This window comes from Haliotis asinina, chromosome 9, assembly GCF_037392515.1.
Source record: "Haliotis asinina isolate JCU_RB_2024 chromosome 9, JCU_Hal_asi_v2, whole genome shotgun sequence".
NCBI classification, from domain to species: domain Eukaryota; kingdom Metazoa; phylum Mollusca; class Gastropoda; order Lepetellida; family Haliotidae; genus Haliotis; species Haliotis asinina.
Window position 1 is genome coordinate 56,299,101 of NC_090288.1, and position 24,112 is coordinate 56,323,212.

The window sequence follows — 24,112 nt, forward strand, 5'->3', positions numbered from 1 at the left end:
CAGCTCAGAGTTTTCAATGCATTAAGCCCGTTTCATGACTTCCTCTATCAGTCTTAAAAAGACATCAAATGGTCAAATAGTGCCAGAACGTCAAGATTTATTACATCACAAACAAATTGCAGTAACAGAGGAGTGTTGTCATCCAAGTGACAGCCATATATCAAGACCAGTGACTCCAACAATGGTGTGTTATTGCAACAACAGTACCTATCATCTATTCAGTCTCTGTGAGCAAGTGTGGTTTTACTTTTAGCAATGTGCCAGCAACATCATGGCAGGGGACACCTCAGAAAGGCTTTACAGATGGTATCCATGTGAGTAATAAGAGCAGGGGACACCTGAGAAAGGCTTCACAGATGGTATCCATGTGAGTAATAAGAGCAGGGGACACCTCACAAAGGCTTCACAGATTGTATCCATGAGTAATCAGAGCTGGGAACACCTGAGAAAGGCTTCACAGATGGTATCCATGTGAGTAATAAGAGCAGGGGACACCTCACAAAGGCTTCACAGATTGTATCCATGAGTAATCAGAGCCGGGGACACCTCACAAAGGCTTCACAGATTGTATCCATGAGTAATCAGAGCTGGGGACACCTCACAAAGGCTTCACAGATGGTATCCATGTGAGTAATAAGAGCAGGGGACACCTCACAAAGGCTTCACAGATTGTATCCATGAGTAATCAGAGCTGGGGACACCTGAGAAAGGCTTCACAGATGGTATCCATGTGAGTAATAAGAGCAGGGGACACCTCACAAAGGCTTCACAGATTGTATCCATGAGTAATCAGAGCTGGGGACACCTGAGAAAGGCTTCACAGATTGTATCCATGTGAGTAATCAGAGCTGGGGACACCTCACAAAGGCTTCGCAGATTGTATCCATGAGTAATCAGAGCTGAGGACACCTGAGAAAGGCTTCACAGATGGTATCCATGTGAGTAATCAGAGCTGGGGACACCTCACAAAGGCTTCACAGATTGTATCCATGAGTAATCAGAGCTGGGGACACCTGAGAAAGGCTTCACAGATTGTATCCATGTGAGTAATCAGAGCTGGGTCTTTGGCATGAGGAGCATATGCTTTAACCAGCTGGTTACCCATCACCTTGTCGTAAAGGTTTTAGGTGATCAGACTCGCTGACGTTGTCGACAGACGTAATCCTATTTTAATTGCATAGACTGATGCTCATAATGTTGATAACTGGATTGTCTGGTCCAGACACCATCATTTACAGACCATGGTCCTATACTGGAAACAGTTTTGAGTGTGGCGTTAAACAATAAACATGAAAGTAAAAACTCAAACAATTACTGAATTGACTGTTTGATACCTTTAATACACCTTGAAACAAAGAATGCATACATTTTGACTGACATGAAGTAAGCACAGGGTGTGTTCATGATTATAAATATGACAGCATGATGATGTGGACTTATGTACAAAAACTTGGATCCTAACATTAAATGTTGATGACTCGACTCAACTTCTGGACTCTGTTCAACAAGATGTCGCCTTGTTTGATGGTTGCCTGCAATGAAAATGCAAGGGGATGACATGCCATTCAAAAGTAAGCATTACAGAACAATGCAGACAGTTCAAAGCCTGTACATAATCAACAGCTGGTCTGGAAAACAAGTGCTTGAAAATTATAATACTTCTGTTCAGTTGACAAAACCACAGGGTGGGTTTGAAATGAACATGTTAAATGTATTTCTAAGTCTGAACAAACACTCATGTTGACAGACCAAGGGAAGTAACTCTGTTGGAAACGTAGGGGAATAGTCATGGACAGCTCAGATGTTTACAACATTTTTTGAAACCAACAAGCATGGTTATGGTGCCGACAAACCTTGGAACTATTTGGGGGTAACTGGGAATCAAACCCAGAATCATAAGTTTCTAACAAGTCTGAGGGACACAACTCTGCACTGCTTCCTCCAACTGATAAACAAGAAATACAACAGACAACAATATCTGACAAGAAAGTCTCAAAATATTTAATTTTCTGTGCAATTTCATTTTTTTTGTATGCTGCTGTAAAAGTCACACACATCACATGTAGAACAGTCTCCTGAGAAAGTACAGAATTTCTTACCTGGTACTGCCAGTTTTTACTGTCTGGTCTGTTGGTCTCAACAATCCCTCCCACTTTGTCAATCTTGCAGTGAAGACGCCCAGCTGCTATAAAGCGAGCCAACTCCCTGTCAACACAATCCCTACAATTACAGACTACCTGACACAGACATCACTTCATGCATGTAGGGGACCAGCTATTCGCATGCACATTGTGGAACTGGATTTGATGCCTCTCCATTACCAAACAAAACTGCACTACATTTCTTAGAGTGAGTGAGTGAGTTTAGTTTTACGCTGCACTCAGCAATATTCCAACCATATGGCGGCGGTCTGTAAATAATCGAGTCTGGACCAGACGATCCAGTGATCAACAACAAGAGCATCGATCTGCGCAATTGGGAACCGATGACATGTGTCAACAAAGTCAGCGAGCCTGATAAGTCACCTCTTACGACAAGCATAGTCACCTGGGTTGCTGAAGGCCTATTCTACCCCAGGACCTTCATGGGTCACATTTCTTAGAGGGGCATTTAGATGTTGCTGAGAGTGAGATAGGGCCGTTTACAAATGTTGACATTTTTCAGTGAGGATTCTAACATCTGCATCAACATATAAAGCAATGAGTGAATGCTTATCACACGCTTGATGAAAATGTCATAAAATACACATTGATCCTGCCTCAAATACATCACAGACTACATTACATGATTTTACAGGGTTTTTTATCCAGACGCACCTGTCCATGAAGTCTACTGTAACCCCGAAAGCATCAGCCATGTAGTCTAGAGTAAGACTGCGGTAGGACTCGAGAAGCTGAGCATACGCCATGATCCTCATCTCCCTCACGTAATAGCGGAAGTGTGGATACAGGTAGCGGTCGTACTTCATCAGTTCTTCAACAGCAGCTGCAAACACAAGCATGTGAATAAGAGAGGGAGGGTAGAGTGTCAGATTCACTGCCACACAGGTATTCAGTATTCAGTGATTTTAACATACAGACTGAACAGAACCAAGCTGATTCAATTGAAAACCTCAATTAAAATATTATTAATCCAAATGGAACTCCTTCCCACAAAGTAAAGAGATATCAATACCAGCATAACATCCAACAGAGTCATGTCGGTTTGTATTCCTGTCACTATTCAATATCCAGGAGAGTTCATATATTGATTAGAGAAACAGGCATTTAGTTATAATGCAATGCAATTAAACATGTTAAAAAGAGTATTCTCAAATAATTGAGATATTGGTGATGCAGCTACAGTTCTCTAACTGCCAGTCAGCTGGGAATAACTGGGAGTGTAATGAATAATGTAAGACCTTACCCAAAGCCCTGAAAAAATCTCCATAATGGCAGTCGTATAGGGAGAAGAGATACGACCTGACATCAGGAAGACTGTGGAGAACTTCTAATATCTCAGATCCTTTAACAACCTGCAAGAATTAGCTGAGTATAATTTCCACAAACAAATCAAAACCTACATGTGTTGCTTCAATGTACTGCTGCAAAGGTCCAGAATATCAGTTACAAACTATCAGCAGCAACCATCAGGTACCAATCACCAATCATAATTGCTGTGCTAATCAGTGAGTGAATGGTGTTTTATGCTGCAGGTATACGATGGAGCACTGTAAATAATTAAATTTTGTGCAGACAATACAGTGAATAACACTAGAAGTATCATCCAGAGCAGTTGTATTCACAAGGACAAGAAATTACTGGCAAATTTAGTTCACAAAGACTATTTGAGCCCAACTCCATCTCAGATGTTGGGTTGTCCAGCAAAACATCATCCACTGATCATTTGACAGTGAAACTATTCACTACATTTTTTTAACTATGTTCACAACTAAGCATAAAGCCATTTCCCTGGAGTTCAAAGTTTTAAGTTATGGAGGACCCCAGATAAAACTGCTGCAGGAGCAAAGTCAATGATCTAAGGACCCTATCCACTCAAGGATACTGATCAGAGTCCAATTATGACAACATATTCAACATTTTCTAACATCATAGTAATAAACACTTCATTCCCTGTCAGAAAGTCTGAAGTGATGCAGTCCCTTTGCCCATTTGCACAATGCGATCATAGAGCTATGACGATCATAAATTTCATACTTAGACATTTTATACTTTAACATAGGCGTATATTGTTGTGGTGTCAAAAGAGCTTTCTCAAGTGGCCTCTTGGCATCTGCATGTCAGTGAAAAACCTAGAAAGAATATCAGCGGCCAATGACCACTGATGTCTGGCATACCAAAGGCAGCAAACAGCAACACCTTTGACGACGGCCACAGCTGCCGCCCATTCAACCATAAACTTTAAGTTAAAGTGAATGAGTTAAGTTTTACACCGAAATCAGCAATATTCCAGGTATATGGCAGCGGTCTGTAATTATATACATATGGTGGTGATCTGTAAATAACGAAGTCTGGTCCAGACAATCCGGTGATCAACAGCATGAGCTTCATAACTGAATATGATGACGTGTGTCAACCAAGTCTGCGAGCCCAACCACCAGATCCCGTCAATCGTATTTTAGGACAAGTATGGGATACTGAACTTCACTTCTAACCTTTTTCACAGGCTCGTCATCCTTAAATCTAAGGATGAAATTATCATCATATAGCATCTACCAACAGAATAGCATATCTAAAGAAAAGACATGACCATAGACAAAAAAATCATACCTTCTCCCTGAGATCTGGCCTCTCTAGCGCTATCATGCTGCAGAAGACTGTGTAGGTTACAAACATGTGGTAGTCCATCAACTCATATGATGTGAAGGTGGCTATTGTGTCCAGGAACAAGTTGGCTGCACTCTTGAAGTCCCTGATCGACATGTTGTAGATACCACGGTACACCTTCAGTCGATTACGTCTGTCCCAGTCACCACCTTCGTCTATCAAACTGAAACAGACAGTATTCATGCCCAATACCAGTGTATGCAACTCCTAAAAATAACAGGAAGCCCACCGGGCTGCTAACTGAACAATGCTACTGTCCCTGTAAACATTTAACCAGTCGTGTATTAAAAATAGGAACCGGAGAGGTGTTCGAATAATGTAATTTATGAACTATCAGAAAAGAACAACACTGTTCATTGGCTGAAAGCATTCTCTAGACCAATCACATTTAATGTTAGATAAACATGATAAATGGGCAGGCTGATATGTGGAAGTTATGGTTTGATTGATCATGAACTAAACAGACATTGTCTAGCTACCACATTTGTAAATTATTTTACAAATATTTCCTGTAGTCACTGACATGGTCAAATGTATACCCTTGGAAAATGTATTGGCCCACAGGCCTGGCTATGAAATAAAGCTGTGATGTAACTAGCAACCAGAGGGCCCCCAGGCAGACACTATTTCATACACTACCAATACTTTCAGCTTGCCATATTCAGCTTTAATCATGTTAATTTATAATTAGATAGCCTTTTATAAATTATATTCAAGACCTTATCAGTATTTGAAAGTAACACAGATGTTACAGAGAAAAGCAGGACAATAGCAAGGATGCCAAAATACAATGATACAGTGAACTTTAAAGAGTCTTAAGAATATTCCACTTTGTTCACATGCAATCTGACACAAAAACAAAACATACCAATCATCATGATCTTGATAAATATCAGCGCAGCAAGCACAGAATCCAGTGTTTTGTTAAATACCAAATTTTGATTGGGCATTTTTACATACAGATGGGGCATGTGTCTGAAGCATATGACTTCAGTCAAGTCATCACTGGTTCATTCTTCTGAAAAGAATGGGTGCTGATAACTTACTGCAACACTCAATATTGTGGTACTAATAGTGCGGCATGTCATTCTGAATAGACCCATGAAGGTCCGGGGTAGAATAGGCCTTCAGCAACCCATGCTTGCCATAAAAGGTGACTATGCTTGTCATAAGAGGCAATTAACGGTGTTGGGTGGTCAGGCTCGCTGACTTGGTTGACACTTGTCATCGGTTCCCAATTGCTCAGATCGATGCACGTGTTGTTGTCTGAACTAGACTTGATTACTTACTGTTTTGTATACTGCCATATGGCAGGAATATTGCTGAGTGTGGCACTAAACTTAAGTCACTCACTCATTTTGAATAAATGAAACAGAACAGAGTGAGATGAAATGGTATGCTTCACTCATATAGCAATGTCAAAACATGGCAACCCAAGCTGTCTTTGAGGTTGAAGGTTAACAGGGACAGTTTTCAAAAAACTTACTAGCCTAAGCTTATACAACATGTTAAATGTGCTTTGTTTGTGGAGCTGGATTCAAGTCCTAGATATTCTAGAACCACACTACCAAACATGGTGACTCATCCAAGAACTCTCAAGTCTATAACTATGTCGTGTAACATGCTTGAGTTCATCTATATTGTGTCCACTGCTCTTTGAACCACACTATATACCCCACACATAATCACATTAATATTTCATGGGGTGGTTTATGTTTAGATGGTGTGATGTAAAAACAAAATCATAGATTACCTTTGTGCTTTTTCCAGATTCTTTGTGATGATATCATGGTCCATGTAGAACAACCCTAGTCTAATGAGATGAAATACAATATCGAGTCTGTAGCCTAATGTTACTGTCTTCTCATACGTCTTGCGGAATTGGGACAGGCATTCATCCTGTAACACAATACAACCAAATTCTAATAACATTTCGATCAACAAGTTGCTTGTCCTTGGAGAAAGACTAAATCTACTGCTGATTGGTCACATGATTTGTCAATCATAACGACATGCCTACACATGCTACTAATTAACAATTCATGTCTAACTTACACTTACAACGTCCAGCATTATTATGAGTTTAACACTACATATACCAATATAAGCTGAATCTGTTGCATGGTATACACATAAAATTAGCACAGTTTGACCAGTTATATAAGATGGACCCAAAATGGTTGAGACGGTAAAAGCTGGGGACACAATAACGTAGTTGTATCAATAATGTAATCACTTGAACATCCGTATCAACATACACATCCCTACACTGGCTACCTTATCTCCGATCTTGCTTAAGTATTCAGCCTTCTCCAACATGAAGTCACGGATCTCTGTCTCTCCAAGATTCTTTTCAGCATCTTCAATAGCCTCATCCAGCTTCTTCAGTTTGTCAGTATTAGCTGCCTTCATCTGCTGGAGGAGCTTGCTGTCTAGGCTCCATCCCAAGTCTCTACAGACCTCTTCATAGTATGGGGCCATATCTGAGCAACAGAAATAACATTTATGGACATTTCCTATATGTTGACCTTGTTAACCAAGACAGAATGCAAGAACATATTATACAGACCATAACCTACCTTACAAAAGAGAACATATTATCCTACCCTCCTTCTTTAGCTGACCACACCAAAAGCATAATGAGAGTTTTGCCATAACCAAGACAACATGTTGATAACAATTGAATCATCTAATTACACTTATTGGCTTATGAATTTTCAATCCTGTGTGGACCAATGTTTGAATCTGATGGGGTGATTTATTGTTTGATCTAATGATGCAACATTGTGATACCCACTTTGAAATGATGCATTATCCCCTAAATTGTAACCACATCCTGAAAGTTCCTGAGTCAAATATTTTCAGAACTTTCCACCCATTTTCTATCATAATTGAGTTCATTTCAGTTCTGATGTCTCCTAACACAAACCTAACCCTATGCGTCTTTAAGTGTCATGTAAGAAAATAAGTCAACAAAAGTTGCTGCAGACATTGACAGATGTTCAAGTTATTTGAATGGCATGAACATAAATGTAAACAAGCTGGGGCAACCTACCAATCTGCCTAAAATAGGCCAAATGGGATACTATAGGTCATCCTGCCTATTTTGCTATTGGCTGATCAGCCTTTAATTATGATATTTATTATAAAAATTTGAGGTGGTGCATTTCTGCATGAGGACACTAATATGATTCAAGTTTTGATGTACTAAGTTTTTCACTCAAACCCTTTTTGAGAATTTTCATCACAAAATAACGTTAAGTCTTTGAAGGGCACTTAGAAGTGAAATACATAACAATGAAGATTTTTATGGACATCAACCTCTTATTATGAGAAAACAATGTTTCAGAGTTAATGCTTACTCCTTCATCAGGTGACCTGATGAAGACTTACTCTTCATCAGGTGACCTGATGAAGGAATAAGCATTAACTCCAAAACGTTGTGTTGTCATAATAAGAAGTTGATATCCATAAAAATCTTCATTCTCAAAATAAAGTTGTTTGGAAACTGCTCATTAAGAATGAGTCCATAACATTTCTGACAATTTTCACTGAAAATCAATGACATGGATATTCAGTTCTAGTTCTCAGAGAAAATCTATGAAAAATTGTGTTCTTAATGAAACCTCTTTTCCTGAACATTACATAAATTTCAATTTTGCCCCCAAACATTGTTGTTTTTTTTAAGGTGAGGAGTCCATTAACTGTTCATGTCTATGATCAAATGTACCATTTCGGGTGGAAATTAACAGTTTGTGAAATAATTAGAAACAAGTCCAACTATAGTGCGAATGTCCTACAGTACAATATTCCGAATGGCCTATAATATCCCGCTTGGCTGGCCTATAATATCCCGTTCGACCGATTACAGAGAGATCTGTACGTTTCCTCAACCTGGTAAAAAGAGGAATTTAAATAGTCAACTACTGACCCCAAAATTACAGGCCCCAAAATATTTACTCTTTACCATCACATCGCTGAAATATTAAGTACTCAAGTAAACAAGCTATGTCCACTCACACACTAATGATGAACTAATCTCACACCAATAATTCATTTGTTTTGTTTTTCCAGATTTCTTAATCCTTAAATCCTTTTTTCGATCGGCGTCCTTACTAATACTACCATGTTATTACTAAGGCGACCAAACTACATACCCGAACCATAGTCTATTTCTCACTGAATGAAGAAACATTACTCAAACTGGGTATATACATTCTAATTACGTATTTAGCATAAGAAAGGTCTCACGATTTTAGGATACATTATCATTCAGGCTTTATTATGGGCACTTTGAACATGACACATCAAAATTGAAGATGGAAAATATGATCAACTCACTATCTGTCTTGATAGCTTCAAGCAATTTGTTTTGTATACTCTTGTCATGTTTATGTTTGTCCGACGCTAACATAAACTTTAACTGTGCTAGCTCTAAGTTAGGGTTTTTAGGTAAACCCTGCTCCTCGAGATTTTCAGCCGGCATTTTGGTGAAGGAAGTGACGTCACGAAATGAATACGGACTAAATATGTGTTATATTATATGTATTTATCAAACCATATATGCATTACTCAACAGATATTGCTATTTCACTGTGGAAAATTATATAATCAACATTATCTTTTCAAAATCAGAAACGTATAGACTTATTCACAAATTAAATTAGACGGTTTTCATTGCTGCGATACATAGCACAAATATGCTAACTTCCTATCAACCAGTAACAAAAGTCGACATTCTGCGCGTTCTCACACGGCGAACTCAAGTTTGATCTCTTATGATTTTCGTCAAATTTCGTAATTTATACGTACGGAGGTCATGTTGTTGTGAAATTCATAGAAGGACGCGTTTAAAAGAAATTGGAAACAAAATAGGAATCCTGCTTATGGGTGTATTTTGAAATCTGTATGTCGTTTTTGACAATCTCAGGTGTCACTATTAAATGGCATTCGGCAAACCGAAATTCGTTATAAAAGAGTTTGAAGCATGATAATTTGCAAATTCATCACAGGGCGGGGAAACGAAGTAGGCGCGATACCGAACCCAGTCAGGGCCAGTGGGTGTTCACTCAAGTGTAGCGACGCCGTTTCATTGGCCACTGGTTCATTTGCAGATACGCTTAGCGATACGCTTAGCCGGCCCATTGTTTATGAGTTATGGGCCCGATGGGTGTTAATTTCAAATTGCATGTGGTCAAAGATTGAAGTTGTACATTGTATATTATTATTAGCAGACAGGCCGGTAGACATATAGTGTCAATAAACCAGACATTGAGTTTTCTCTGTGACAGAGTCTGCTTATCACAATCAACATGGTTTTTTTATGTAACGAGTAGATTATTTACTCGTTTGTGTACACAACCAAGATTAGACTACTGCTCACGACCTCATACTCCGGGCAGGCATGCTGTTTCAAGCTCAGCGAACCCATTCACTGCGCATACGTTATGGGCATAGCTGTTGAAACCACGTTTTCCCCCAGCGCTTGGAGAAAATTAGTGAATCCTTTGAACTCCGATTTCGCGGGCTTTTTTCATCTCGTTTTTTTCAACTTTACAGGTTGAATTGGCATTTTTGATGATTTTTTTCGGTTTAAGTGCATACCGAAAGGTACCAGAATCTGCAAAATTGTGCTGAACGTTGCACGTGGCCTTTAAGTAACATTAACAATATATCTGAAGATGAAAACAAGTGGATTTAGAGATTGAGGAGCTTTCTCAATATTTGATTTGCGATATTTGGCTGATCAGTAGTCTCCCCTTCACGCCTCAGAATATGCTAATAGCGTTTGTTGGTTTATGTCGCAACAAGCAATATTCCAACTTTACATGGCGGTCTGTACATACCCACGTCAGACAAACCACTGATTATTTTTATAAGCATTATTCAAACCATCGGGTATGATGACACTCAGTCAGTCAAACGACCATGGCCTCTAGATTTTTCATTGGTGGAACTGTATTTGTTTATGTCAAATATCCCGTGAGACAAAATCTGGTAGGCCCGAGAAGAACCAGATAGCATCTAGTCTCCAGCTCGCTGACTTGGTTGATGCATGTCATTGTACCCTAACTGCGTATATGGTGCTCATGATGTCTATCATTGGGTTGTTTGTTTATGACTCGATTATTTACAGACCGCGCCATATAGCAGGAATATTGTTGAGTGTGGAGACAAACAAACAAACGGAGGCTGTTCATGAACCTCCAACACTGTCAGACAGGGTACACCTGAACAATGGGGATGAAGAAGTGCATGCGAAGTTCAATAACACCATAATGGCTGGAGAGAACAGAAGAGACACTCATCCGATGATTTTCCAGGAAGTGTTGCAAAGTATGTCTTGTACAGATCCATGAACGTAGTGTAACCTCTCTCAGGGACATGGAGTTGAAGATTAGATAATGACCAGGGTGTTTTAAGATGTTCACCTAAACGATCTAAGGCACTTTATCAGGCGATAAAGTACACTTTCTGCATTACGCCATGCTGCCGTTCTGGTCTGTCCCCTCGTAATCACACGCTCTTGTTAACTGACGCCTCTCAAACATGTCAGTTGTCGTTGTCACATCATTAGAGCAGCAGATCAGTTTGCCTTGAACGAGGACAGTTTATGTAAATGAAACCGTCGCTTTTCTGCGTAGATAAATGGATGATTAGTATTAAATTTAGCATCTTGAAAAGAAAAGCGAACTGTATATCTGAAGTATACATGTATGTGGTTACGTAGTACATATCATGACCTATGGAAGATGAAGGAGGGACATGAGAAAACTTGGAGAAAAAGATACCCCAACACCTGGCAGACGTTTAAAGTATGTAATTTAGAGACGACAACGCAGCTGAAATCAACTAAGGGACCGTTCATAATTTATCACTAGGTGGGGGGTAGCTCCTCCTTCAAGACTTAGGACAAAACAAATGGCTCCCCCCCCTCAACACACACACAAGCATTCTATGTACAAAAAACATGCCCACCCAACCACCCCCCCCCCCATCCCCCGCCTATTTAAAATAATAAATTAAAAGCAAATAGTAAAACTGACACATTCGTTTTCGCCTTTCAGTGTCGTAAATTAACACCGTCATGTTTCAATAGGCAATCAGTGGTTTTAAGTTCTAACAAGTAACAAATATGTTCAGCTGTAAAAGCAAATGATACGATACGCTTGACACTAAATAAGAACGGGAAACTAAAATCAGCATTTGGGGAATATAAATTGTACACAACATTTTAAGAAATGATATTCAATTTGCCATTACAGCATCACATTTTAGTCTAGTTTGATATGACACGCCTACGGATATACAGAGGGGTATCTACCTAGTTCAATCATTAATTCTGATAGAAATACCTGTTTTAAAGATAATTCATTTATAAAATTATAAACGGCTGTTTTGATCTCTATTATATGGCAGGCCTTCAGGAAGTATCGATGTCGGCCTGGCTGCTCCATACCTTTGCTAATCTGTTTCATTTTGTGTGTGTCTATCGATGTTCTTTGTTGGAAACAATAATTGCTCTTTTGTCTTCTGTTTAATCAACTCATTTATGAACCATGCTTCCTATGGGTATTCTCCAGCAACTGGGGAGTTCCCACTTTCTTTGTAGGCATGTGGAAGCACCAGCCATGTGCACTCAACCGTTAATTAACGTGTCTCATAACTGGGAGGGAGTTCCCATAAATGGGAGGACACCTCTAATGGGCGCCAAGAAATAAGCGTCGGGCTTCTAATAAGCGCAGGGTATGTTTTGCATAATGTACATTCATGTGACACAAAAACAAACTGTTCTGTCTGTCTGTATAGTCTCCTGATGCAAAATTAGCTTTACGCTCACTAACACCCAGTAGCGCAAAAAGAGCCGGGTCTCCAAAAAGTGCCTTAAGCGGGTCTCTTGATGTTCGTTCGTAAAAGTTACACAACTGACTGAAGGAATGTTTAGGTTAGAAAACGATAAAAAAAAGTCCAAGAAAAAAATTTAAAAAACCCCAAACAAACCAACCCCGCCCACCCCCCAAACACACACACACACACACACACACACACACGCGCACGCACGCACGCACGCACGCACGCACGCACACACACACACACACAAAAATAATATGAAAACCTTGGATGGTAATGAAAAAGAACTAGAGAAACATATTTCACTCTTCTCGTTTAGCCTAAACTGTCTCCTACACAGCCAGTAATTCCAGAAATTAGTGAACACTTCTTGAACGGGAATTCTGAGAGAATTATCATATTCAGTAATGGTAATTTGTATTTAACGCATAACATTTTCTCACAGCATCGTCAAACCACAACTTAACCCCAGTCTACGGCTTATGTAAAAACATACAAAATGTGATAGTTCAGTGTTACTCGAACATGAATACTTCAAGCGTTACCTCGTCTCAGTTGTATTCACTTATGTATCGTAGACCTAAAACAACGACTTACAAAACGAAGAAACACGATTTATTCCGTTGTTTGTAAATTAACGATTTAAACAAACAGGATGTCGGCATGAAACACACACAACGGTGGTTGCCCATAGGATTAACCGTCGATTGGTTGTTAGACAAATAGTATGCGAGCAGTCGGCGGTAGAATGTCATGAAAACTACCGAAGACAGTAAACAACTACGAGATATATTGCTCTCAGATAATAGCGCGGTAACAGTGGTCGACTAACTGTATATGTTTCAAAATGCCAGACATAGAGAAGTTGCACTTAGAAGAGGCACTGGAAGACAGCCCTCAGGTATTTAGTTTGGCAGATTGAAATCGACATGCTATCGAGTGGGAGTGACCCCAACTTGTCGGTGCAGTTGTCAATATCCAGTCATAAATAACCCTTTTAATTGAAATCGTTTCTGGTACATATGTATGCATGCAGCGCATGGCGGATTTAATGGTGTTTGTGGTAAATATGAATTGAGATGCATTTCTTAAGAATTTGTTTTTCGGTGTAATGCATTTAACAGGTGCTCATTTTTGACATAAACATTGGACTTCTCTGCAGCTAATCTCGAGCTACCTCGGCGATATATCAGCTGTTTCTCTGTTGCAAAGTCGGCATTTAGGGCTAAGATTGTGTATGCATGGTTATGCAGATACCTATTATGCATGTTATGATTCACAGGTCGTCTCTCAAGTAAACCTCAGTAATTAATTGGTCCCATTGATGGATGACCCGCAATTGTGTGATTGTTCAGTGCAATAAATGTAACCACTGTCTATAATCAAGCTAACAGAATGACAACATCTAAGTACTTTTTCATTGATTGATTCAGCTTATGACAATGCTTGCATTCCTTACTCATTGATCAGCTGGTATGTAATGGATCAGTGCATGCTCAGCAATGCATTAATGCATTATGACTGGAACTAAATATTCTGAGTGTCTGTAGCTGTATTGGTAGTTTTTAACTGAATGGCTTTTTCAACCTTTTTAACTGAATAATGTTTCACAGCACATTCGATATGTCTAACTTTCAATAATCATTTGGAACTGATTTGTAGTCTTGGAGCCATTTAAAGTTTAAATTGCATGTGCTTGCTGCAGCTTATGATGGTTATGGATGTGACTTTTAAGAAATAAGCATATGCTGTAGCTTTTTTGAGCTGGGTCATTTGAGTTGTGAAAGGGCCTGTTTGTTTTTTAGAAACTGAAAAAGTATAACCAGGATTTATTTCTTGACCACTAATGGTGCCAGATTCTCCTTGACCTTACTTCTGTTTGTTTTTCCGTCTTCTGAAATATGTTTCATGACTTGTTTCAAGTGCTCTTTTCCTTGAAATTCATAGAATATTGATATTCCACCAGGAAGTTTTTCACGAATAATTTGTGACAGACAATTTAAAGAAATAATGAATTTAATCAGATATTCTGTATACTAAATCACATTGAGGAAATTTATATATACCTTTAGCCATAGGCTCTAGAGGGCCTTAGGTCAGTAGAGATTATTGTTGGAAAGATGTAAATGTGTTATTATCAGTAGTTTATATATATTATTATTAGATCTGAATTAATTAATGTAAAATTTTATTGTCTGCACTTAGCATTGATCACTAGATTGTCTGGTCCAGACTCGATTATTTACAGACCACAGCCATGATGATGGAATGTTGCAGAGTGTGGCATAAAACTAGACTCACTCACTCACTGACAGCACTTAGCAGTATTCCAGCCATATGGCAGCGATATAGCAGATTACTGTAAATATTGTAGTCAGGACCTGACACAATAGTAACTGAGCAAATATTCACATCATCAGGGTATGATGACACATCACCAAGCTTACCAACTGATCCATTTTGTCTTCTCTAACCCTGAATTCAGGTGGAAGCTACAAAATCAGTGCATATGCTTATGTGAATAATATAAATCAATGGGTGAAACCTGACAGAGGTGCATTGATGTTTATTGACCAACTTGTTTTGGAAGTAGCAGATTGAATGGGTAGAAGGAGGACATGGCAACTCCAGCTGTTGCTGATATTGAACTGACAACTCATTCCATTTCACTGACAAATCTGAAGCATGTAGTATGTACCTGACAACAAATTCCATTAAACTGAAAACTGTTATACCAACGTAGTATACATTATTCACATATGACAACAATTTCCATTAGAATGAAAGGCATTAGCATGTGCAATATTTGGAAAGCAAGACACTTGAAATTCCTGGGAAAACTGGAAGTGTAAAATGTGCATACCAGGAAGGAAATTACTCAATCATTCCTAGGTAGATACATTGTGGACAGGTGCTTCAAGGAAAAGGGTCAGATTTTGGGAAAAAACCACCAGTCTTTCAAGAATTTCTGTTTTTGGAGGTGAAACTCAGAACTGTGTAACTAGTGAAGATCTGGGTCAGAACTGACCTTCAGTAACCCATGCTTGTTGTTAGAGACGACTAACATGATCGGGTGGTTAGGCTCACTGACTTGGTTGACACATGATCATATCCCGATTATGTAGATAGATGCTCTTGCTGTTATTCACTGGCATGTCTGGTCGAGACTCAATTATTTACAGACTTCCACCATATAGGTGGAATTTTGCTAAATGTGGCATAAAACTCACTCATAACCATATGGAGAAATCAGGTAATTGATCACACAAGAAATGGAATATCAATAATTATCTTCCCTCACGCATTAATGTCTGATTGGCTGAGTACTCATCTATTATTTTCAATGTGCCCCATGTACCAGCAAGGCGCATTGCAATACACCCCGCTGCCAATAGCAACTCATTCGGTACTTCGTGGTAGTTATATTTTTGTCTCATGTAACATTAAATGACGCATGATGCATGGAAATTGCCGATGTATTGTGAATGGAAATTGATTGAAGTTAGATGCCTTTCAGTCTGTTATTCAATCTAGTGATGGCTATGAAAACTATTACTGTTGTAATACTTGTACATGTTTATCGAATATTTTGCAGTGTTTAATTCACTGTGGTAAACAGTGTTTAGTTCACTGTGGTAAACAGTGTTTAGTTCACTGTGTTACGATGGGTACAGGTACATGTTTATCGAATATTTTGCAGTGTTTAATTCACTGTGGTAAACAGTGTTTAGTTCACTGTGTTTCAATGGGTACAGGCACATGTTTATCGAATATTTTGCAGTGTTTAGTTCACTGTTAAACAGTGTTTAGTTCACTGTGTTACAGTGGGTACAGATACATGTTTATCGAATATTTCACAGTGTTTAATTCACTGGTAAACAGTGTTTAGTTCACTGTGATAAACAGTGTTTAGTTCACTGTGTTACAATGGGTACAGGTACATGTTTATCGAATATTTTGCAGTGTTTACTTTACTGTGGTAAACAGTGTTTAGTTCACTGTGTTACAATGGGTACAGGCACATGTTTATCGAATATTTTGCAGTGTTTAGTTTACAGTGGTAAACAGTGTTTAGTTCACTGTGTTACAATGGGTACAGGTACAGGTTTGTTGATGATTGAACTACTAGTGTTATGTTTACTGTTGCAGACACGGAGTCTTCTGTCAGTGTTTGAAAAAGATGCTTTAATTCTGAAGAAGTACACCAGCAACCTGCATAGTTGTTGCCAGAGAGTCATGTCTGCACAGGTGAGCTTCTTCCCATGATTTTCAAACAGTCCTTTCTGTTTTATTCTCATTTCCCATTATAGGGCCAAGTTGACTGTGTCACTGTACTTTAATGTGCATAGTTATGTCCCTTGGGATTGCCATCACTCTGATCAGGGGATGTATCCCATTTCCATCCCAATTATGTTTGCCATCAGTAGTCAATTTGTATCAGTAGTCCTCACCAAAATCGTGACTGTTTGAAACTTGCATCGTTACAGGCTATGCCAGTCATATAGCTTGCACACTGTTATTTTTCTGAAATACCATTGAAAGCAGTAACCTCTGCTCTCATTTCTGAATTGTTGCATTTTATTTTTAACTTTTTACTAAATCAATCAGGCGTGTTGGGGAACATTAAACACTGGTGTAAGGCAGGGATTGGGAAAGGCAGGGACCATGGGTCATTTTGCACATTAGGATGAAAAATGGCACATTAAAATTGTTTACTGTTTATACAATGACAGTTGCCCATTGTAAATTTAGAAAAGGCCCATTGTCAAAGTTCTCTTTTGCAATCCTTGGAAAGGTGGTAACTAAATTTCAAGTAATTCCATGACATTTAATGGGCTCAGTGAATATGTTTTGGGTTAATTTTTCAATGAACTAGATAAAACTACAAAAAATCAGGTGACATCCACTTAAGGAATACCATTTCTTGATTTGTGGGTAATAGAATGGGTTTAGCTTGAGCTGCATTATCGCGCTGTGTGACGTCACTGATTTCATACTGTTGTGCATAATATTCATGTGTTATTAGTGATATAAGCTGTCAGTGAGGTTATTGTTGGTGTATATCTCTGTCCTTTGATGGACTGCCTCTTTGATTTTCAGGTCATTTTTTCAGTTATGCCTCCACAAAAGCCATATGTCGAGAGGTCAAATCTGAATATGTCAGAGTATGCTCTGAATGTTGCTATTTAATAAGTGGTTTACGGCTTGGAGGAAAATTCAGTGTGATTTCATTTGTATTCATAGCATGATGGTCCAACTGTGATGAGTGCTAAGATAGTCGTAAGTGCCATACATTCACATTAACCTACGACGATCTCAGCGCTAAGAGATCTTTGAAAATCAGCGCCCTGGATTTAGAGCCCTTGCACTGAAGCTTTTAGAGTAGAGTGATGACAGTGAACATTGAATAGTGGGAGATTTGTATGTTGATTTGTTTGTTGCAGTCTGCAGTATTCCAGCTGATTAATGTTAGTGTGTAACTAAAGAAATCAGTCACCTTATATGACAGACATAGTAAGCTGGGCCTAGATTAAGTTCTCTTAGCACTAAGATAGTTGTAAGTGTGATACACTAACATTAACTAATGACTGTCTTAGTAACTACATGCATCTTCATGTGTGAATAGCAGAAGACATTAGAAGGCTGCAAGGCTGAGTGACCCCAGGATGACCCTCATTAAATGAATTATTTCTTTGGTCGAAGTGCCAAGAAAAGTTTTTCCTTCTTATGTGGTTAAAGCATCTGCAGAAGATCGGAAGGTCGATGGTCAGGTCCCAGTCTGGGTCATTCCAGAAGATATTAATTAATAAAACAATGGTTGTTTTGGTCTGGTGTCTGGGAGTCTGTGTCAGGTGTCATGTTCAAACTTCGGCACAGTATCACTGTTATGCTGGCGACAATCAAACAGACATCAATCCAGGCAAGTGTGCAACCACATGTACCTCAGTGTAAGTACCACAGCCTTGAACTCAACATCACTTCACACCACCTCTTACACTAATGTGGTGATAAAGTTCGAGCCAACAACTGGACTAGCCTGGGCGTGTCGTGGTGTTTTATGGTACACTTCCCTCTCAACACGTAGAATCTTAACATATTGACCCAGGTCATCATTATCCTGTTATGACACTGATGCTCTTCCCATGGGGCCTTACTAATCGTGTTGTCCTTGATAAGAAATGTCATTGATTAATTGTCTGGGACACCTTAGTGATCTTTACAGACATGGTACACAATACAATTTATGTGTGTATAAGGCTGATATCTTTGCATCATGGTTTGGATACTTCAGTGCATGGTCATTTGAAAAAAACATCGCAATTTTTAAAAGATGCTCTAAATGTAGTTTTTTGCTTCAAAGGTTTAAATTTGCAGTAATTTGTTGTGTGTGTTTATAAAAATCCAGTTTGATATGTTTGTGTTTAGGTCTGTAGTAACAGTTCTTTGATGTTTCTTACATAACCATGATGTCAAGGGCAAATGTTGCCCAATCATTCTGCTAGCACAATTCAGAGCTGCCTCCCTTTGGCACTCCAGTATGTTATGATCATCAGATCAAATCATAGATATGTACTGATCATGTTTGTTCATTTGACAGCTACATTCACACACCTGTGGGTTAAAGATAGTGTTAAATATGTCAAATGTGATTCACATCTGCAGTTCCTAAAACATCAGGGGTGGTGTGCTAGCTCAATGGTTAAGGCATTTTCTCAACACGGACAGGTTCTATTTTATCACATGGGTACAATGTGTGAAGTGTCAAGCCCATTTCTATTTTTCCTCACTTTGATATTGCATAGATATTGCTAAAAGAGTTGTAAAACGCAACTCATTTCCTTCTCCCACATCAAGTTGATGTGCTATGATATTACCCATCACTGACTAGGTCTTTTCTCTGTGGGGGCGGTGGGGTAGCCTAGTGGTTAAAGCGTTCGCTCGTCACGCCAAAGACCTGGGTTCGATTCCCCACATGGGTACAATATGTGAGGCCCATTTTCTGGTGTCCCCTGCCGTGATATCGCTGGAATAGTGCTAAAAGCGGCGTAAAACCAAACTCACTCACTCACTCACTCTTTTCTCTGTGCAGAATGAGCTGTGTGCAGCAACTCAGGCCCTAGCTCAGCAGCTCCGAACATATGAAGTGCAGGTAAGTCAAGTACTGAAACCACACATTAATGTGTATGGATTTTGAGGTAACAAATTCAGTATGGAAAAATATTAGAATATGTAACCATGGGGATGGTTTTGGTATAGAAAGATAGATTAATGTTTTGTGCTTATTAGGAAAATATACTGATGATTCTCGAGCAGGTGGGCAGGATGTTGACGACTTTACTACATATGTTTAATGAGTTGCCAGAGATTATTTATCAGTATACTAAAACATTTAAGTGATATTTCTTTGTTTCATTTTTATTGTTTACTTTGTTGCCTTGTCAATGAAAGCTTGTTTAGTGATAATTCCATTAGAGCACTAAGTAAGTTATACATGATTTCTTTCCTTTTGTGTTGATTATTTTTAAGTAAATCTGTAAACTATCAATTTGAACAGTCATCGTAATAATTATAATCTAATAGAAAAACAAATACAAAATGAATATGTGTGTACATGTATATCAAATTTATCCTTTTCAAATAACCAAAGAAAAACCCTTGAAATATGCCATGTTTGTTCCTTGAAAAGTGCAAGTGGAAACTAGTGCCCCAGTCTTTTCTTTTCTGTGCTGCAATTTTAGTTATGTGGAGTTGCCTCTTTTTGGGATGTCAGAAGCCTATGACGGTTCAAATTCCCCGGATTAAACCCTTACTCATTTGAGGTCTGTCAGCATTGGGCCCATAACTACCTTGGATGTGGGCTTCATGTGGGATCCCATCCACAAAGCGTTCGTAACATTATGACCTAGTTAATCTTATGCTTACGAATGTTGTAGCTTGACGACATCTTTGTGGATGGGGGCTCTGCTTTACATCAGGCTTTACTAGCAGTTTGGTCTCTATGTTATGTCTGAAATACTGGCCACTGTGTCTTAAACCAAACCAATTTCCACACTCACATATATGCTTGTATGTATCCATTGTTGTGAATATTATCAGTTACATCATCAATTGCAATGCCATGACTTACCAACATGTATAACCTTATGTCACCTCTTTATATATCTAACGTATGTCTTTTTGTGAACTTACAATATAGACTGTTGTGCCACGATTTACCAGCATGTATAAAATCATATCATCTCTGTATAACAAACATACCTACTCTTGTGAATACTACCACTTACAGCAGTGGGCATAGTGTCATGTTTTACGAACATGTACAAGCTTATTATCACTCTGTAAACATGAATGTACCTACTGTGGTGAATAAATATTTTCATTTGAAAAAAAATATTCCTCCGTCACACAAATGTATTTCTTACATGGCTGTGTAGTATGATATATGTTTTGTTCATATGTGTATGTTTGGGTTTTATGTTTCAGAAATTCCCCCTGGAAAGTGAAAACAGTATTTTAACCACAACTCTCAATCAGTTTGCAAGTTACCTTGATGATGTAAGTGTATAGGAATACATGACGTTAGAAGGAAGATTTTTGTGGATATCAACTTCATTATTGTGAGAACACAACATTTCGGAGTTAATGCTTACTCCTTCATCAAAATGCATTAACTCCGAAACGTTGTGTTCTCATAATAAAGAAGTTGATACCCATAAAATCTTCATTCTTGTGTATTTCACTTCTAAATGCCCTTCAAAGACTTAATACATGACATTGTTTTGGAGCATAATTCAGCGGTAAAGAAATATATTCAAATTAGGTTCTGATATGATTCAGGATTCCAAAACATTGAGCCAATAGACAGGGTTAAAGGTTCAATGACTTTTTGGTTTTGTGTGTATATTTCAATGTATTGTTACCTATGTTTTGTGAGAGGTGTAACTGGTGTGTTACTGTGTGTATGTTTCTAAAGTCATTCCCTCTGTTTCATGAGAGGTGTAGATGGAGTAATTGTGTGTGTTTATTTCTATATGTCATTCCCTCTGTTTCATGAGAGGTGTAGATGGAGTAATTGTGTGTGTTTATTTCTATATGTCATTCCCTCTGCTTCGTGAGAGGTGTAGATGGAGTAATTGTGTGTGTTTATTTCTATATGTCATTCCCTCTGCTTCGTGAGAGGTGTAGATGGAGTAATTGTGTGTGTTTATTTCTATATGTCATTCCCTCTGTTTCATGAGAGGCGTAGATGGAGTAATTGTGTGTGTTTATTTCTATATGTCATTCCCTCTGTTTCATGAGAGGCGTAGATGGAGTAATTGTGTGTGTTTATTTCTATATGTCATTCCCTCTGCTTCGTGAGAGGTGTAGATGGAGTAATTGTGTGTGTTTATTTCTATATGTCATTCCCTCTGTTTCATGAGAGGCGTAGATGGAGTAATTGTGTGTGTTTATTTCTATATGTCATTCCCTCTGCTTCGTGAGAGGTGTAGATGGAGTAATTGTGTGTGTTTATTTCTATATGTCATTCCCTCTGCTTCGTGAGAGGTGTAGATGGAGTAATTGTGTGTGTTTATTTCTATATGTCATTCCCTCTGCTTCATGAGAGGTGTAGATGGAGTAATTGTGTGTGTTTATTTCTATATGTCATTCCCTCTGCTTCCTGAGATACGTAGATGGAGTAATTGTGTGTGTTTATTTGTATATGTCATTCCCTCTGCTTCGTGAGAGGTGTAGATGGAGTAATTGTGTGTGTTTATTTCTATATGTCATTCCCTCTGCTTCATGAGAGGTGTAGATGGAGTAATTGTGTGTGTTTATTTCTATATGTCATTCCCTCTGCTTCGTGAGAGGTGTAGATGGAGTAATTGTGTGTGTTTATTTCTATATGTCATTCCCTCTGCTTCGTGAGAGGTGTAGATGGAGTAATTGTGTGTGTTTATTTCTATATGTCATTCCCTCTGCTTCGTGAGAGGTGTAGATGGAGTAATTGTGTGTGTTTATTTCTATATGTCATTCCCTCTGCTTCGTGAGAGGTATAGATGGAGTAATTGTGTGTGTTTATTTGTATATGTCATTCCCTCTGCTTCGTGAGAGGTGTAGATGGAGTAATTGTGTGTGTTTATTTCTATATGTCATTCCCTCTGTTTCATGAGAGGCGTAGATGGAGTAATTGTGTGTGTTTATTTGTATATGTCATTCCCTCTGCTTCGTGAGAGGTGTAGATGGAATAATTGTGTGTGTTTATTTCTATATGTCATTCCCTCTGCTTCGTGAGAGGTGTAGATGGAGTAATTGTGTGTGTTTATTTCTATATGTCATTCCCTCTGCTTCGTGAGAGGTATAGATGGAGTAATTGTGTGTGTTTATTTCTATATGTCATTCCCTCTGCTTCATGAGAGATGTAAAGGTTTGTTTTTGTGTTCAGATCAGTTCGGTGCAGCAGGTGTTAGCATCTCAGTTCTCAGAGACCATGATGTACCCACTCAGCAAGTTCCTTCAGGCAGACATGGATGGTAAGTATCTCACATTTTACAGCTGTCTAATTTGAGATTTTAAGGCCATTGATATTTTACTGCTCTGAAGTCCGTTTCTGAAATAACTGATGCACTCAATTCATTGTTTCAATAGTAGGAACTCCCAAGTCCTGTATTTAAGGAACTGGAGCCCTCAAATCTGTTATTTTGATAATTGGGGATTTCAAATCCGTTAGTTTGTTTTTTGCGCCCTCAACTTAATTTTGAAGAGTGGAGCTCTTAAATCCATTATTTCCATAATTGTAAATGGTAGTCCAGTATTTCAGAATTTGAAGCTGGTAAAGTTCATATATAATTTGAGCTCTGAAATCCATTATCATGATAATTTGAACTCTCAACCCATTATTTACCCAATAATAAAGTAAACTTTGGCCAATAAGATGAGACAGTGCATGACAGTGCTTGCTTATAATTTAAAGCATCATCCAGGAATATTGGTTATGCTTTCAAAATTGTGATGAAAGATTTACACAGAATGACATAAACGTCTATCTTCATCCAATATCCTTTTTATATAAATTCTGCCTCTCAGCAAACTATTGTTCAATATCCATATAGGGAATTTGATAATTGCTTTAATGCCTAATTCAGTTATTCACCCAACTGCAAAAATAAAGCAGGAGGTGGAGAAATTGTCAAGTGTGTCCTGAAATATTGTTCTACTCTTGGTGCCATTTCACTTCAGACACAAAAGAAACTGAAAAAGAATTTATTTGATGAGGCCAAGTTTGAAACAGGATTTTGTTAAAAACAGTGGAACCATGTTCACATAAATCATACTGTTGAGGTCAACATTCCTGCCCACTTTGGACAATTCAGTTCCACTGATCTCAAATCACAGATTACCCAAAACATATATCTGAAGATATGAGGAATTCTTACTAAAAGCGAGAACAAGAT

General features: G+C 38.5%; 2 protein-coding genes across 4 annotated transcripts in view; one reads left to right on the forward strand and one right to left on the reverse strand.

Moving 5' to 3' along the window:
• Positions 1 to 1,319: 1,319 nt before the first annotated feature.
• On the reverse strand, positions 1,320 to 9,334 carry LOC137296081 (26S proteasome non-ATPase regulatory subunit 6-like). Its single transcript, XM_067827743.1, has 8 exons — positions 9,168 to 9,334; positions 7,104 to 7,309; positions 6,580 to 6,725; positions 4,770 to 4,989; positions 3,406 to 3,514; positions 2,817 to 2,985; positions 2,100 to 2,205; positions 1,320 to 1,532 (listed from the first exon to the last, which is right to left on the reverse strand). The coding sequence occupies exons 1-8, from the start codon at positions 9,310 to 9,312 to the stop codon at positions 1,464 to 1,466; spliced, it is 1,170 nt and encodes a 389-aa protein (XP_067683844.1). The 5' UTR covers positions 9,313 to 9,334; the 3' UTR covers positions 1,320 to 1,463.
• A 4,063-nt stretch (positions 9,335 to 13,397) lies between these two features.
• The window catches only part of LOC137296189 (DCC-interacting protein 13-alpha-like), a 96,777-nt gene continuing 86,062 nt past the window's right edge, over positions 13,398 to 24,112 (forward strand). For 2 of the 3 annotated variants that reach the window (XM_067827907.1, XM_067827908.1), the window contains exons 1-5: positions 13,398 to 13,578; positions 16,827 to 16,925; positions 19,768 to 19,827; positions 21,162 to 21,233; positions 23,104 to 23,191. In XM_067827907.1, the coding sequence (XP_067684008.1) occupies positions 13,525 to 13,578; positions 16,827 to 16,925; positions 19,768 to 19,827; positions 21,162 to 21,233; positions 23,104 to 23,191 (373 nt within the window). In that variant the 5' untranslated portion in view covers positions 13,398 to 13,524. The remainder of the gene's footprint in view (positions 13,579 to 16,826; positions 16,926 to 19,767; positions 19,828 to 21,161; positions 21,234 to 23,103; positions 23,192 to 24,112) is intronic. The other variant, XM_067827906.1, reaches the window with a different exon arrangement.

Bases quoted from the DNA above. Each gene is read 5' to 3' on its own strand.
- LOC137296081 (XM_067827743.1), bottom strand. From the start codon at position 9,312: ATGCCGGCTGAAAATCTCGAGGAGCAGGGTTTACCTAAAAACCCTAAC. The intron at 7,310-9,167 runs GTGAGTTGATCA...TCTGTTGCTCAG, and splicing joins TGAAGCTATCAAGACAGATA to ATATGGCCCCATACTATGAA. The intron at 4,990-6,579 runs GTAATCTATGAT...TGTCTGTTTCAG, and splicing joins AATCTGGAAAAAGCACAAAG to TTTGATAGACGAAGGTGGTG.